The sequence below is a fragment of the Oncorhynchus mykiss genome, chromosome 19, assembly GCF_013265735.2.
Source record: "Oncorhynchus mykiss isolate Arlee chromosome 19, USDA_OmykA_1.1, whole genome shotgun sequence".
Lineage (NCBI taxonomy): Eukaryota > Metazoa > Chordata > Actinopteri > Salmoniformes > Salmonidae > Oncorhynchus > Oncorhynchus mykiss.
The window spans coordinates 2439843-2458594 of NC_048583.1; the positions used below are offsets into that span (position 1 = coordinate 2439843).

Below are 18752 nucleotides of genomic sequence, written 5' to 3' on the forward strand. Positions count from 1 at the left end.
ACCTCAACATGGATCTAGTCCAATCAGACGTGTCTCACCTCAACATGGATCTAGTCCAATTAGACGTCTCTCAACTCAACATGGATCTAGTCCAATCAGACGTGTCTCACCTCAACATGGATCTAGTCCAATCAGACGTGTCTCACCTCAACATGGATCAAGTCCAATCAGACGTGTCTCACCTCAACATGGATCTAGTCCAATTAGACGTCTCTCAACTCAACATGGATCTAGTCCAATCAGACGTGTCTCACCTCAACATGGATCTAGTCCAATCAGACGTCTCTCAACTCAACATGGATCTAGTCCAATCAGACGTGTCTCACCTCAACATGGATCTAGTCCAATCAGACGTGTCTCACCTCAACATGGATCTAGTCCAATCAGACGTGTCTCACCTCAGCATGGATCTAGTCCAATCAGATGTGTCTCACCTCAACATGGATCTAGTCCAATCAGATGTGTCTCACCTCAACATGGATCTAGTCCAATCAGACGTGTCTCACCTCAACATGGATCTAGTCCAATCAGACGTGTCTCACCTCAACATGGATCTAGTCCAATCAGACGTGTCTCACCTCAACATGGATCTAGTCCAATCAGACGTGTCTCACCTCAACATGGATCTAGTCCAATCAGACGTGTCTCACCTCAACATGGATCTAGTCCAATCAGACGTGTCTCACCTCAACATGGATCTAGTCCAATCAGACGTGTTCACACTGATATTGATCTAATAGGCAACAGTGATTTTTTTAATGACACAGAATAAACACTAAAAAACGCATTACATTTAAATAGCTGTAATAACTTATCTCTCTGTACACTATTCTGATTAGATACTATTTAATGCTGAGTTTGGACACAGGTTTTTATAGGAACACTAAGGCACCTGGACCACATATTGAGATGTGCCTTTAGTTAAGTAAATCAGCTGTTACATAAGGTGACAGTCGTAGGACTGTTAACAAAGTAGCTGAATTGTCAAAGAACGTAGCCTGAGGTCACCCAAAGAAAAGTAATCCAGAACTTTCTCTTGTGAAGAATTGCAAATCTACCACTTTCCTATGAACACCTCGATACACAGCAGAACACTTGCTATTGAGAAAGGATTGAAACAGGCAGAGAGATGACAGGCTATGTGCCCACTGCCCACAAATGTAGGGCAGCATAGCCTAGTGGTTAAGATAGAGATATGTATTAAATCTCAATCCAACACATCCAACAATATCTCAATTTCCCATCTGAGGTGAAAGGTCACAGAGCTAGAGCTGTGTTTGTCAGACCTTGAAACATTCAGAAAATGGGTCTTCTCACGAAAATGGCTGTTACATCTGATCAGTTTGGCCTGTAAAGTATGGAAAGATGAGACTCAGGAACACGATGATGTTCTCCATTTTGCTCTACGACCCCATAAGCATCGTCTGAGGTCATACAGTCTATCTGCCAACTTCTGTCTGTAGTGTCAGAACCGTTTGGACTACACACTAACATGACCCCACTATGGAAAGGTGAGTCTCTCAGGAACACATACAGGTTGTTTTGATCTAGGACACACTAACATGACCCCACTATGGAAAGGTGAGTCTCTCAGGAACACATACAAGTTGTTTTGATCTAGGACACACTAACATGACCCCACTATGGAAAGGTGAGTCTCTCAGGAACACATACAGGTTGTTGTGATCTAGGACACACTAACATGACCCCACTATGGAAAGGTGAGTCTCTCAGGAACACAGACAGGTTGTTTTGATCTAGGACGCCCACAAGCTTTACAAGACTCGTCTGAAGGTTTCCAGTTTAACCAGTACCAGTTTAACACATTTATGGAATGTGGAGTACAGCAGGTCAGCCACCAGAGGGAGACTCGTCTGAAGGTCTCCCAGTACCAGTTTAACACATTTATGGAATGTGGAGTACAGCAGGTCAGCCACTAGAGGGAGACTCGTGGAGGCCTGGTGTCAGACGGAGTATACATCACATCAGCTCCAACTGCTGGACGTGCCCGGTCTCCATGGGCTCTCCGGCCAGGACTAATTGGGGCTAATTGGGAGTTGGTGAGTGTCATGACTGTCCTGCTCGGCTCAGGTTACCAATGACCACAATCCCGTAGAGAGATCTCACCCCCACCAGAGGAGAGGGGATCTCAAAGGATAGGAAGACACCTTATGACACCTCACGCCCATTGTAAATCTAATGTAGGAGACCACATTCCTTTGTCCTCTCACTATGAAGAACATTAACATGCAATAAATGGAAAAAGTTAAAGGAAGACGTTATAACGCAAACAGTGTAACTTTAACAGTTGTGCTAGTATATGCTTGATGTTTATACATTGTACGTTGGGTGGAAAATGTCCAAATCAAAGATAATGTTTTGGTAAAGATGAAATGTGAAGTTAGTTGTCTAAAATTGGATTTGAGTCAAATCTAGACCTTGCCTCGTAGCTTGGTACGCCCAGAGAATTGCCCTAAAGGCGGAAGACGCCCACATCCGACACGAGGGTTTAAGACCTGTGAGTTAAGAATTAACATATCAGACTAAGTAACCCAAGCTGCAGCCGAGGTCTGAGTAGTCAACAAAATGCAACATGAAGTTGAAGACAAAGGAACCCTTAGCTACGGATGACAAGCTACGTCTAAGCGGTTGAATTCAAGCCACCCGGTCACCACTCCCCAGTGAATCGTGTATCTACACTGATTTCATTCCTTCTCTGTGAGCCCTGAGCTACAGGGCTGGCTGTCCTCAGAAGTCCCCTTTCAGAACACGGGCGAGGAATCAGACCACTAAGCCAAAAGGACACTGACATCGTGAGGACAACCAGAGAGTTGTACCAGAGAAGTGCTCCATCCGAGAAGCCGAAACCCCATCAGACACCTTCAAACCAAATTACATCATTATATTCTGACCCATAAGAGTGGCAGTTCGGGGCAAGGTTAGGGTTAAAATAAGCATAGCTGACAAATGCACCCAAATGTATATTTCTCTTGAGTACTTTCTCTTTTTCTCTCTCTTTGAAACACGTCATAGGGTGTTGGTCCGTTATATTAAGTTCTAATCAATAGCCTAGACTGTGTTATTGTGTATGTGCATGTTTTATTATAATGTAAATAAATTATCAACTAAAATTGGTCCAGACTCATTGGTGAGACCCGGGTTTGTGCAGATTCCCGAATTATGCGACGTTCAGAATGAGACTGTAGAGGAAATTGATTGTTCAGCGACTGTTGTAAAATCGATATTCTGATATTCTTTGAGTTCATTTGGGAAATAGAAACTCAATAAAAACAATTTTCCCATGGTGCCACAGGTTAATGAGTTAATCATTTCCTGATTAATTTAATCACACAATTATAAACCGTTAATCTTTCGATGAGCAGCAGTCGCCACATTAACCGATACAACGCCGCGACATATTGGCGCCCCGTGTGAGGAATCTAAGCTAGGACTAGGCTGCACTGTTGGGTTAATTCCATACCAATTGTGTAGCAAGATACATACAGTATATACCATTAATAGCTATAGGCAGGACTAGTGTGGGAGAAGAGCGTGTGTGTGTGACGTTCCATTTCACCCAGATACTGGTCGGGAGAGAATCACCCCTGTGGTATATCTGACGAAAGCCAGTGTGTAGGGGGGTCTACTGAATGCTACGAGCCAGGGCATTTGTACCAGCCGATGCAGGCATTCTGAGAATAATGCTAGTTGGGCACAATTTAGTGATATTTCTGTCAATCGCTTTCAGGAGCGATCTGACTGGGTCATAAGCAATTCCTAGAGCAGAGGACATATGAGCCAGCCATTGCGGAAATTTGAGTAGATGTATTCGTTTGACCGAAGCAAAGTCATTATCTCTCTACCTCTCGCGTTTGTTAAAGTGAAGAGTTTAAGGGTTGAACGTGAGACGTCACCTAGTAAACCTGTTCCCATGTTGGAGGGAACTTCCCTTGTGTGGAAAAAAGGAAATCCTGCGAAAGGAAAGCTAAGCATTGCACCAGATACTAAGCTAACAAAGGGGAGCATCCATTTTTGTTATTCCCTTTGTTCATAGTGAATTCCCACGTCGAGCGGGAATCCTGTGAGATCTCAGCAGTAACCTCTGGTGAAGAATCTGCAGTTATTTTTGTTCAATAATTCAGGTTACGCAGTATGATATCTAACCAGTCTCAACTGATTGGATATCATTGTCTCATTCAATTTACAACATCAATTATATTGCTATACTACCTTTCCAGGTTGTTTATTGGGATAATACACAAACTAATGTGTTCTAATCAATGAGACATCGTTAAACTTTTCCACATTAACTTAGAGATAGCAACTCTTTCAGGTGAATTAAAATTAAAATTCCCAAATAGCCGATACAGGTTCGATTTATCATTAAAATCAATTGAATCAATGAAATTTGCTTTGGCGAGTTCAGTAATAACCAACTGACGTTACTGACCCAGTCTTGATGATTCATTGACGTTTACAAACTGAGTTAAATCGTGTTTGCAGCCTCCAACTCAAAAATCCAAACGTTATGAAAATTGAAATAACTGATAATCCTAACAATGAGCCATCAGATGGGTTTCCACCCATTTCCCCTCTAATCAGTGGACCTTCACCCACGGAAAGATTGATCGCTGACCTCAGCAACGATGCAAATCCTAACTATGCCGAGGGGCAGAAAATGTTAGATTTCGATGCCATAAGCGAGAAAAATGCAGACATTGCGACAGACGCTCTCCAAAATAAACCATCAGACGGAGGCCTTGTGATGGTTCTCTCCAGTTTAGCCCTCAACTATGCCCACCAGCAGAGATGGACAGTGCACCAGTACCTCAGTGCCCAGCAGAGGCACCAGCAGGAAGCTGGGTAGTTCAAGGCACAGGTGGAGAGAACCAGGGAGTTGGCATCGTAAGCCAAAAAAGATAAGCTACTTCTAGCCGAGGAACTGTGTGTGAGAATAGATAAATTGGAAGGTCTGGCTAACACTTAAAACGAAGAACGCAAACAAACTCTTGACGAAGTCCGAATTCTAAAGGAACAACTTGTGTTAGCCAAAACGAAATACGATGAAGTCCACGCAAAACTAGATGAATCTGACGAGCTAGATAGAAACCGGGGCGAGCAACTTGATTCCAACTTGATAACATTCCATTCCAAAAGCTGCAGACCAAAGACGATCAGTTAATGAACACAATGACCAAGTTGGATGAAAAACCAGCAGAACACATGGAAGTCGCTGATTTAATGATGGATGAGAAAGACCAGGTGAGAGAGTTGGAAAATGTGACCTATAAACAAAAGGAGGACATCTCATCACTGGATCTCTCACTCCACACTGGAGACCTCTCCCGGCAAACCATTACAGATAAGTACGAGGCCGAGTGGAGCAAGTGTGCCACCTACGTGTCTAAAATAAACACCCTCAACTCCCAGGTGGACTCTGCGATGCAGCAGAACACCACCCTTAGGTATCATCTGGAGGGACTCCAGAACAATCACACGCTATCGCGGGACAACAAAACCAAGTCACCTAGCTCAGAGAACAAGGATGCATTCCTTCGTTCTCTGAGCTAGGTTGCTTGGTTGACAGGAGATTTCAGCCTCTATCTCTTGGCCAGTCGGTCCACAGTGACATGGGACTTCCTCGCCAACACAACCGCAGTTTGACTTTTCCTCTTGACCTTTCGACCCACAATTTCCCATAGGAGGTTGCAGATGCTCCCTGCGCACTCGGCGGGGATCGCCTTGACAAAATCGTCAAAAACTTCCGCCTTTTTGACCACTTTCCAGGAAAGCCAAACAACACTGAGACATTCCTAGCAGACAGAGGATGCCTTGGATGGCTACCCAAATATTATGAATGCCGACAGGCTCTACCTATTGAAGCGAACGTCCAACAGACACGTGACAAGGTTCATCCGCCTACAAGAGCAACACGTGCAAAACCACTACGCTAAACTGGCCACGGTTTTGAAAATAGAATTCAGTGGTTCTGCGACTCGCAAACACGACAGCTCGTTGGCTAACACTATCAAACACGACAGCTCGTTGGCTAACACTATCAAACAAGACAGCTCATTGGCTAACACTATCAAACACGACAGCTCGTTGGCTAACACTATCAAACACGACAGCTCGTTGGCTAACACTATCAAACACGACAGCTCGTTGGCTAACACTATCAAACATGACAGCTCGTTGGCTAACACTATCAAACACGACAGCTCGTTGGCTAACACTATCAAACAAGCTCGATACCTAACCCTCACAAAGGGTCAGGACACAAGGGTAACAAGGGTAACAAGGGAAACAAGGGAAACAAGGGTAACAAGGATAACAAGGGAAACAAGGGAAACAAGGGTAACAAGGGTAACAAGGGTAACAAGGGAAACAAGGGTAACAAGCGCAATAAGGGCAACAAAGTGTTCAACAACGATCTAAACGCTAACCGAAACGATATAGAAGCTCTGATAAGAGATGTACTGCATCGTAAGAAAAAAGGATAAGTCATCATGACTAGACGTAAAATTGTTGGAAACCAAGTCCGCCGAAACTCATGCAATTCGAGAGGACGTCAACATTTCCATTACCAACGCCCCCACTCAAATCACTGTCCAGGAACCGCTCGTTCTAGACACAAGCCCGCAGGTTTTGTCTACAGACTTTGATACGGATGTAGATGCACAAGATAAGCAGCTTTGCAACAGATGATTCCTCTCCCATTCCGATAGAGGACCCACTGGGTCACGTAGGTGACTTATCTGTCTTGGAAATCGACACAGATTACAAACCGCTCGGTACTCCCAACCCACTCCATTTTTGTTGGGGATATGACGAGAAAAAACAACTCGAACAGGCCATACCTTAGAACAGTACTGGAGGACTGTGAGGCCTGTCACACTCTAATAGATTCAGGTTCGGACAATTTCCCTCCGAAACCTGGATGAACTAAAAGGGGCCCAACAAAACGTTGGTCGAAAATGAAACGTTGCGACACGAAGCTTTGAGGCGAGGCTGGCTAGCCACCCAGGCGACCTCGCCCCTAACCAAGCGTCTCCTACTTAAACTCAACTTCGAAAAGTGTGTCAGTGATCCACCCCGTGTACGTGACTAGCATCGACATTGAACGGATGCTTATTGGGATGGATTTCATTGACCGTTTGGTACCACTTATGGATTGGAATACCAACCAAAATCTTGTCACAAATACCTATGCCAACTCTGTTGACTTCACCTCATTCTTCCAAGACTACCTGCCATACATTGCGCAACGACGTGGTTCCGACGTCAGCATCTGTCGCAAACCCGGTGAACTTGGCCATGAGTCCGCCATTGGTGGCAAATGACAAGGTGAGTTCAACTCGGAACTTAACCGAACATGAGATTTTCCTGTGTGGCTTGGGTGATTCACCAGCCGACACTTACCGATCTCCTCTGATCGGGGGCGTGTGCCTAAACAGCACTATGGTTGAAGTTGCCAGACTGGAAACCTGGTCAGAAAAATCTGCAATCAGTTTGGAAATCATCAACGCAATTTCGAAAACGGCTAACTGCCGCTAATTCTTGTGGCAAAAACGTTTACATTTCCACTGGGAACGACTCCCCAGACGATACTCACCGCTATAGGGGTGTGTGTTATCAATCCGCATTGGAACCAAGGAAGTATCTCACTACCTACTGTTTGTCGCGGACCTCCCCCGTACAGTCTATGTGGGAGTGGACATTCTGGTAAGATTGGGTGTTAAACTCGATACCATACGCCAAGTTATTTGGTCTGTGGCACAGCCAAACCAACATGCCTTGTCTTTCGACCCGATGCGAATGGCATCACTGCATAGTACACACGCAGAGTGTGTATGTCCGCCTAGATGCAGAGAATGTGTTTGCCAGCTGGCTGACAGGGCCCAAGTAGAACAGGCTGGCTGACAGGGCCCAAGTAGAACAGGCTGGCTGAGAGGACCCAAGTAGAACAGGCTGGCTGAGAGGACCCAAGTAGAACAGGCTGGCTGAGAGGTCCCAAGTAGAACAGGCTGGCTGAGAGGGTCCAAGTGGAGACAGCTGACTGAGAGGGCCCTAGTGCAGCCGGCTGGCTGAGAGGGCCCTAGTGGAGCCGGCTGGCTGGGAGTGCCCGAGGGGAGCCGGCTGGCTGAGAGGGCCCTAGTGGAGCCGGCTGGTTGAAAGGGCCCTAGTTGAGCCTGGTGGCTGAGAGGGCCCTAGTGGAGCCTAGTGGCTGAGAGGGCCCTAGTGGAGCCAGGTGGCTGAGAGGGTCCTAGTGGAGCCAGGTGGCTGAGAGGGCCCTAGTGGAAACAGCTGGCTGAGAGGATCTATGGTGGCAAAATTATGTTTATGTTTATCTGTTATGTTTATCTAGTGTTTCTATGTATTTAACTAAAGTCACATGATGTTCTGATGAGATTTGCTCCCTCTGCTAGAATACTTCCCCTTTGTCTACATGACTGACTCATGGTTCTGGACTCACAGCCAAATGCTGTTTCTCCATATCCTGTTATTTAGCAGTAGACTGAACTAAGCTGTGAGAGACGAGCAGGACAAATGGTTGTGCTTCTCTTGAGAAACAGTGTTGAGACATTGAGCACTGAGAAATGGTGTGACATTTCTCAACAAGACCTCACCACAAATGTCACAATGTGGAAAGGTGGACCTCTCTCTGTAAAGGAGATTATATATAATTTAATACATTTGCTTTCTTACGTTTCTGTTTTCTCAATTGTTCAGTTCCATAGGTCAGGGTCAAGCTGAGCTGAGCCAATAGTGGAAGAGGTTACTGGTTATGATGACATCACTACTGGTTATGATGACATAACTGCTGGTTATGATGACATCACTACTGGTTATGATGACATCACTACTGGTTATGATGACATAACTGGTGAGAAGCCTGTAGTGAAAAGATATTCAGTTGACTTCATGTTAGTCTGTCAGCCCCATCTCTTTTGACATCTCCCTCCCTCTCCTCCCCTTATCTCTCGCCCTCCCCACCCCCTCCTCTCTCTCTTTTGACATCTCCCTCCCTCTCCTCCCCTTATCTCTCGCCCTCCCCACCCCCTCCTCTCTCTCTTTTGACATCTCCCTCCCTCTCCTCCCCTTATCTCTCGCCCTCCCCACCCCCTCCTCTCTCTCTTTTGACATCTCCCTCCCTCTCCTCCCCTTATCTCTCGCCCTCCCCACCCCCTCCTCTCTCTCTTTTGACATCTCCCTCCCTCTCCTCCCCTTATCTCTCGCCCTCCCCACCCCCTCTGTTTTTTTTGTTGTTAATTCTTTCCAATGTGTCAAGTAATTTTATTTTTGTTTTCTCATGATTTGGTTGGGTCTAATTGTGTTGCTGTCCAGTTCTCTCACTCTTCCTGACATATAGAATCAGCCCTGTTGATCTTGACTCAGGTCACAGACATCTAGGTTCCCCCTGATCTAACATAACCCCAATATAATATATAATATATACTCTCATTGATTTACATAGAGACAGATACAATAAATCATTGACACACTGAATATACAACAGTCAGATGCATGACATCATCACCAATGTTCCCTCTAACTTTCTCCGTCACTGAGCAGATTTCAGGTCTTCCAGTGTGTGTTTACTGTGAACACTGAGGCTGTACCCCCTTTAAGTTACAGTTAACAGTGGACAAGTGGGCTACTGTGGCTATTTGATCATAATGTAGATCTACCAGAGTGACCTACCATCAAAAACTATGGAGAAAATACATCCCATAACATGTTAACATGGAAACAGCTGTTCTGTCATTCAGTCTACAGTAGCAGCCAATGTGTGGTGTTCAACGTAGACCTACATCCCATAACATTTTAACATGGAAACAGCTGTTCTGTCATTCAGTCTACAGTAGCAGCCAATGTGTGGTGTTCAACGTAGACCTACATCCCATAACATGTAAACAGCTGTTCTGTCATTCAGTCTACAGTAGCAGCCAATGTGTGGTGTTCAACGTAGACCTACATCCCATAACATGTAAACAGCTGTTCTGTCATTCAGTCTACAGTAGCAGCCAATGTGTGGTGTTCAACGTAGACCTACATCCCATAACATGTAAACAGCTGTTTTGTCATTCAGTCTACAGTAGCAGCCAATGTGTGGTGTTCAACGTAGACCTACATCCCATAACATGTAAACAGCTGTTCTGTCATTCAGTCTACAGTAGCAGCCAATGTGTGGTGTTCAACGTAGACCTACATTCCATGAGACTTTTGAAAGAAACATGCAGGGCTTGACATGAACCTGTTTATCCACTTATAAATGCAATAGAATCCTACTCCTACAGCTGTAAACACAATCCAGTTCAAAGTAACTGGAACAGATCCATATATGCTTCAATAGAATCCTACTCCGATGCGTTAACTCTAGAACAGTGATGGTGTTAACAGGAGAAACTCTAGAACAGTGATGGTGTTAACAGGAGAAACTCTAGAACAGTGATGGTGTTAACAGGAGAAACTCTAGAACAGTGATAGTGTTAACAGGAGAAACTCTAGAACAGTGATGTGTTAACAGGGGAAACTCTAGAACAGTGATGGTGTTAACAGGATAAACTCTAGAACAGTGATGGTGTTAACAGGAGAAACTCTAGAACAGAGATGGTGTTAACAGGGGAAACTCTAGAACAGTGATAGTGTTAACAGGAGAAACTCTAGAACAGTGATGGTGTTAACAGGAGAAACTCTAGAACAGAGATGGTGTTAACAGGGGAAACTCTAGAACAGTGATAGTGTTAACAGGAGAAACTCTAGAACAGTGATGGTGTTAACAGGAGAAACTCTAGAACAGTGATGGTGTTAACAGGGGAAACTCTAGAAACAGTGATGGTGTTAACAGGAGAAACTCTAGAACAGAGATGGTGTTAACAGGGGAAACTCTAGAACAGAGATGGTGTTAACAGGGGAAACTCTAGAACAGTGATGGTGTTAACAGGAGAAACTCTAGAACAGTGATGGTGTTAACAGGGGAAACTCTAGAAACAGTGATGGTGTTAACAGGAGAAACTCTAGAACAGAGATGGTGTTAACAGGGGAAACTCTAGAACAGTGATGGTGTTAACAGAGGAAACTCTAGAACAGTGATGTGTTAACAGGGGAAACTCTAGAACAGTGATGTGTTAACAGGGGAAACTCTAGAAACAGTGATGGTGTTAACAGGAGAAACTCTAGAACAGAGATGGTGTTAACAGGGGAAACTCTAGAACAGTGATGGTGTTAACAGGAGAAACTCTAGAACAGTGATGGTGTTAACAGGGAAAACTCTAGAACAGAGATGGTGTTAACAGGGAAAACTCTAGAACAGAGATGGTGTTAACAGGGAAAACTCTAGAACAGAGATGGTGTTAACAGGAGAAACTCTAGAACAGTGATGGTGTTAACAGGAGAAACTCTAGAACAGAGATGGTGTTAACAGGGGAAACTCTAGAACAGTGATGGTGTTAACAGGGAAACTCTAGAACAGAGATGGTGTTAACAGGGGAAACTCTAGAACACTGATGGTGTTAACAGGGAAAACTCTAGAACAGTGATGGTGTTAACAGGGAAACTCTAGAACAGAGATGGTGTTAACAGGGGAAACTCTAGAACAGTGATGGTGTTAACAGGGACAACTCTAGAACAGAGATGGTGTTAACAGGAGAAACTCTAGAACAGTGATGGTGTTAACAGGGAAAACTCTAGAACAGTGATGTGTTAATAGAGAAAACTCTAGAACAGAGATGGTGTTAACAGGAGAAACTCTAGAACAGTGATGGTGTTAACAGGGAAAACTCTAGACCAGTGATGGTGTTAACAGGGAAAACGAGAACGGAGATCTAAAGCGAAGTTTTTTTTGGATTGATTGACAATTAATAACTGTGGCTGTAAATGCTACAAAAACCACCTTCTCCACAATAAGTGTTTCCAGATCACTTGATTGACATATAACATTTACAACTGGTTGTGGTTCATCCACCTCCATCTCTTCTTCAGAACTGTGGCCTCTTTTCCCTTCAACTCTCTTCATCACCTCCACATAGGAGACTTACTGTACAGCCCTGATCCTTGACTCCTCAACCTCTTTCACCCTAACAGGGAATTCTGGGAATTCAGGAATATGAAACTTCTTTCACTTTTTACACGAACGCTCTTATCTTATATATCCCAACTTTACATAAATAAATACTAAATAAATACGTAAATACTCATCAAACACCAACAATACAGATAAACAGCTACATTCTCCATAGGGGTCAATAATACAGATAAACAGCTACATTCTCCATAGGGGTCAATAATACAGATAAACAGCTACATTCTCCATAGGGGTCAATAATACAGATAAACAGCTACATTCTCCATAGGGGTCAATAATACAGATAAACAGCTACATTCTCCATAGAGGTCAATAATACAGATAAACAGCTACATTCTCCATAGGGGTCAATAATACAGATAAACAGCTACATTCTCCATAGAGGTCAATAATACATAATGTCCAACGGTACGCCAGAGATATCAACCCCATACCACTCCTGGTTAACTATGACGACACCATATCAACACCATACCATTCCTGGTTAACTATGACGACACCATATCAACACCATACCATTCCTGGTTACTATGACTACACCATATCAACACCATACCATTCCTGGTTACTATGATGACACCATATCAACACCATACCATTCCTGGTTACTATGACTAGACCATATCAACACCATACCACTCCTGGTTACTATGACTAGACCATATCAACACCATACCACTCCTGGTTACTATGACTTTACCATATCAACACCATACTATTCCTGGTTACTATGACGACACCATATCAACACCATGCCATTCCTGGTTACTATGACTACACCATATCAACACCATACCATTCCAGGTTACTTTGACGACACCATATCAACACCATACCATTCCAGGTTACTATGACGACACCATATCAACACCATACCATTCCAGGTTACTTTGACGACACCATATCAACACCATACCACTCCTGGTTACTATGACTAGACCATATCAACACCATACCACTCTTGGTTACTTTGACTCCACCATATCAACACCATACCACTCCTAGTTACTATGACTACACCATATCAACACCATACCACTCCTAGTTACTATGACTACACCATATCAACACCATACCACTCCTGGTTACTATGACTACACAATATCAACCCGGCGTGCAGGGCAACTGAATCGGGGGCACCGACTGCCAACAGACCGAGACCCCCCAAAAAATAGGAACACAAGGCTTTATCGTGGGTTTTTACAGAAGTGTTTGTCGATCCACTAGGAATACCATGGAGATCGACCAGTTCGCGATCAACCGCTTGGTGACCAGCTGCTCTAGAAAAGTTAGTGAAGTTCAATCTTGTGCTTCTCGCTATTGGCTGATTTATCTGCAGCTTAGAGAGAACATTGTGTCACACCCTGATCTGTTTCACCTGTCTTTGTGATTATCTCCACCCCCTTCCAGGTGAAGCCCATCTTCTCCATTATCCCCTGTGTATTTATGCCTGTATTTATGCTTTTTCCTAGTCTCTGTTTTCTTGTCCTCCCGGTTTTGACCCTTGACCCTGACCCCACCTGCCTGACCACTCTGCCTGTCCTGACTCTGAGCCCACCTGCCTGACCACTCTGCCTGTCCTGACTCTGAGCCCGCCTGCCTGACCACTCTGCCTGCCCTGACTCTGAGTTCGCCTGCCTGACTCTGAGCCCACCTGCCTGACCACTCTGCCTGTCCTGACTCTGAGCCCACCTGCCTGACCCTGAGCCTGTCCTGACTCTGAGCCCGCCTGCCTGACCACTCTGCCTGTCCTGACTCTGAGCTCACCTGCCTGACCACTCTGCCTGTCCTGACTCTGAGCCCACCTGCCTGATCACTCTGCCTGTCCTGACTCTGAGCCCACCTGCCTGACCACTCTGCCTGTCCTGACTCTGAGCCCACCTGCCTGTCCTGACTCTGAGCCCACCTGCCTGACCCTGAGCTTGCTTGCTGATCTGTACCTCTGCCCTCCTCTGGATTACAGATCTCTGCCTACCCTGAGGATGCCTGCTGTCCTGTAACTTAGCCCACTTACTCTGGACTATCGACCTCTGCCTGCCTTGACCTGTCTTTGCCTGAACCCTGTTGTCTGCGTTTGGGTCTTACCTTGGTTCGAATAAGACTGACCATCACACCTTAACTGATATTAGTGCCTGTCCCCAGATGGACAGTTAGAGTACAGTAAAGTACATTTACAGGTGATCACATCATTGTCCTGCTTTGAGACACATTTTTACTGTCTGCTTCCAGCTGGATGTTATTTTACTAGCCGCACAAATTGTAATATATCTTACAATTTCGAAACATACCTGTGCTCCAGAACAGGATCATCAATATCACTGCAGGTATCATATCTTTCTCTAACTGGGGCTCCACTGAGTGAAACACGTCTACTGTCATGAAGAGAGGACTGAAGAGTGAGAAATACTGCTAGGCTATATGATTTCTAACTCATTACTTCCTTACTTCAATTATGTGGCAAACTGTTAAGCAAATCAGATCAGTTAAACCCACCTTCCTAAAGGAAACACTGACATCAGAAAAACTCCCCAGGAAACTGCTGACAGAGCAGCAGTTACACATGGTGTCCTATAGTATCTTACCTAATTGTCAGTGACTGACTTGAGAAAGTCACCTCTAACTTTCTGTGTTGTAGAAGCTAGAGGTCTGTCACCCAAGTCAACTCAACAGGTGTGGTGGTAAATTAGACATGCTATACTGTTTTTTTACTTAAAGAATTGTCTGTTGTTAAATGCTAGTTTTTTCCACTGATACAAACTTGTCTTGTGTGACTTAGTGTTAAGTCTGGGCGGACAGCAAAGAGCTGTTTGGGTGTGACCACAGTGTGTGACACATCCTGTTTTTCACCATCTGCAGGGACTCCACTGTGTGGAAATCTGTTAGAAATCATCAATGACATCACATCAACTCACAAGTATCACAGTCGGATAGAAATTAACACTTGGTAGACTATATAACTTCTACATCCATGGTGGTGACATTAACACTTGGTAGACTATATAACTTCTACATCCATGGTGGTGAAATTAACACTTGGTAGACTATATAACTTAAACATTCATGGTGGTGACATTAACACTTGGTAGACTATATAACTTAAACATTCATGGTGGTGAAATTAACACTTGGTAGACTATATAACTTAAACATTCATGGTGGTGACATTAACACTTGGTAGACTATATAACTTAAACATCCATGGGGGTGACATTAACACTTGGTAGACTATATAACTTAAACATATTGGTTGTTACTGTCGGGTAGCAACTTCACCAGCTTGTTGTTGTTGTCATGGTTGTTCCTGTTTGGTAGTAACTTCACCAGATTCTTGTTGTTGTCATGGTTGTTACTGTTGGGTAGCAACTTCACCAGCTTGGTGTTGTTGTCATGGTTGTTCCTGTTGGGTAGCAACTTCACCAGCTTGTTGTTGTTGTCATGGTTGTTCCTGTTGGGTAGCAACTTCACCAGCTTGGTGTTGTTGTCATGGTTGTTCCTGTTTGGTAGCAACTTCACCAGCTTCTTGTTGTTGTTATTCTGAAGCATCTTGTGTGATGTTGGTCTTGAGGGGAGAGGGTGAGAGAAGATGGATTCTATTCATATGCTGTCCAGCTTCTGAAGAACGTATGGTGCTAGAATGGAGAGGAGATCAGTAAACAACAGAACGTATGGTGCTAGAATGGAGAGGAGATCAGTAAACAACAGAACGTATGGTGCTAGAATGGAGAGGAGGTCAGTAAACAACAGAACGTATGGTGCTAGAATGGAGAGGAGATCAGTAAACAACAGAACGTATGGTGCTAGAATGGAGAGGAGATCAGTAAACAACAGAACGTATGGTGCTAGAATGGAGAGGAGATCAGTAAACAACAGAACGCATGGTGCTAGAATGGAGAGGAGATCAGTAATCAACAGAACGTATGGTGCTAGAATGGAGAGGAGATCAGTAAACAACAGAACGCATGGTGCTAGAATGGAGAGGAGATCAGTAATCAACAGAACGTATGGTGCTAGAATGGAGAGGAGATCAGTAAACAACATATTTAGATTCTCTTCACAACTAGACAGTACATTTGACTCATGTTGGTTCCATGTAGAACCCTCTGTTAAATGGAACCCCAAAGGGTTCTACCTGGAACTAAAAGGGTTATTCAAAGGGTTCTCCTATGGGGACAGTGGAAGAATCCTTCTAGGTTCTAGATAGCACCTTTTATTTAAGAGTGTAGGCCTATATTCTAATCCCCGAGCTGACAAGGTAAAAATCTGTTGTTCTGCCCCTGAACAAGGCAGTTAACCCACTGTTCCTAGACCGTCATTGAAAATGAGAATTTGTTCTTAACTGACTTGTTAAATAAAGGTTAAAACATAAATAAAACAACTAGACAGTTACAGTACATTTGACATTAAAGTAAAATCTTAATTGTATATATACTTACCTATATAGACACACTTCCCAGGTTTGACAGTAAAAAACCTTGCTACAAAGACTATTTTCCTGACTGTCTCTACTGATGGCCTCTAACAGCAGAATAAAATAAGTGGGATATTTAAACAGCACTGAAACAGAGTAGGTTGCTAGTTGACGATGTGTTGTAAATTGTTTCAATGCTGCCGTCTACAGATCTTCTAATGTATTGTAATACCACATGTACCAATACAGTAGAATAGACAGGGACACTGTGTAATGATACAATGACCCTCCATCCAATGTTCTGCTGCTGTTGTGCAACATTGTGACGCCACTGACATGTTTACAGGTTGCCATGCCGACGAAAGAGAAGGTGTTTTCATTCTGTAACAAGGCCTTCACTTCAGTCTGGATGGCTGGTTGACTGCAGACAGGTTACACAGTATTAGTGGAGGTGTTAGGCTGTTTCTGCTCTCCTCCCAACTACTAATGCAATTGTCCTGCCAATGCAACGTATGAAAATGTATCCAGTCACTACTGTAAGTCTCTCTGGATAAGAGCGTCTGCTAAATGACTCACATGTTCAATGTGTAACTGACAGTTAGACTTACAGGTTATGTCGTTGTCTTTTGTTTGAATTGTTTACGTGTCCGCTGTTCGGGGGAAATGATAATACAAGCGGAACTACGTAGCTAATTGTAATTGTTGTAACGGGGATCCTTATTGTAGCAACACACTTTTGGAGGGAAGGCAATCCTGCGCTGCGTCAGCTAAGTTTTCATGTCATCGGGTGTAGTTCATAAAGGTTGAAGAGTGTATGTTAGGATGAAGTGTGAATTCATGCCAGGAATAATAAGTGTGAAGTTTGATTTCCTCCCTTCTTTAATAAGCAGCCGTATTTTTTCAAGAGGTATTTTCTCCTTTATTCATGTGTTTAATTTGAACCCGTTATAACGCCGGTTAAACTGTTATGTATGTAAGCACTTCAGAGTTATACCAAGCTAATAAGTCACTCGTAAGATAAGGTTGTAAGAGTGTGCTTAACTGTATTTTTCATTTACTTTATAGTTCTCACGGAAGGTGATAATTCTGACTAAAACTACAGAATAAAGCCGCCAGTTAAAATCAAGGAACGGTTGTGCTCGTGGTTACTGAAGGGAGCTACACAATGTAATGTTCAGGTTGACAATATCAATGGAATAGACCAAAGCAGAGCCATGTATTTAGATATGAACAGATATCTCGATGGAGGATAATGTCAGTATTTAGCTACGTTATTAGCTGTTTTGCTCACCAAAGGTGGAACAAAGTGAAACTGTTGATGTCAAAGCCTCAGTTCCGGGAGAGTAGTGGGTGAAACCATTCACCTCAGAAAAAGGGGTGATATAAATTACGTTTCCTTTCATTATGTATTACTGAATTCATTAAAAGATTTGCTGCCATTGTAGTAAGGTTGATAATACGAGATGTCTTCGGACTTACCATTTTTGTATAATTTTCTTTGAAAGAACAACTAGTGTGTTTTGAGTGCTTCTCCCCTATTTGGGAAGTTGGTCTGCCCGCTCCTCAGTCTGACAGATATTCTGAGAGCAGGTTCGAGTCCTCTTCCTCTGTACATAAAAACTGTTTCAAACTGTATAACACAATAGTGGTTTTGGAAAACTGGTTCATATATCCTAAAGTCAATAGCGAATGTGGCTCTGTAGATATTTATTTAGCCGTTCATGAATTGAAGACCTATTTCAGCCAGTTAACCAAGTTGTTGCTGTCTTAGCTAGCCGTGTTAATGACGAGCTAACGAGCACCGTTGGTCTCTGCACTACAATGTCACGCTAGTTATTACCAGCAGGTGATTTACTAGCAGGTGACTTATTGAAATATTAAGTTAATGTTTATTTTCTTACTACCTTAAAAGGTTTATATAAAAGGGTTGTACTTGTGCTCTATATTTATGGATTAATATCAATTCACATTGAGGGTTTGTATCACTAACGTTACTGTTGTTCCTATCTAACAGATATCTTGTGTCCTACCTAGCCATGTATCACTACTGTTGTTCCTATCTAACAGATATCTTGTGTCCTACCTAACCATGTATCACTACTGTTGTTCCTATCTAACAGATATCTTGTGTCCTACCTAACCATGTATCACTACTGTTGTTCCTATCTAACAGATATCTTGTGTCCTACCTAACCATGTATCACTACTGTTGTTCCTATCTAACAGATATCTTGTGTCCTACCTAACCATGTGTCA

General features: G+C 43.5%; 1 protein-coding gene across 1 annotated transcript in view; it reads right to left on the minus strand.

The window, feature by feature from the left end:
• Positions 1–14647, minus strand: part of LOC118941398 (deleted in malignant brain tumors 1 protein-like) — a gene marked incomplete at its 3' end in the record, with an annotated part of 38502 nt that extends 23855 nt beyond the window's left edge. Inside the window, exon 1 of the mRNA XM_036953911.1 lies at positions 14377–14647. Coding sequence (XP_036809806.1) covers positions 14377–14467 — 91 coding nt within the window. The remainder of the gene's footprint in view (positions 1–14376) is intronic.
• Between the last annotated feature and the right edge of the window lie 4105 nt (positions 14648–18752).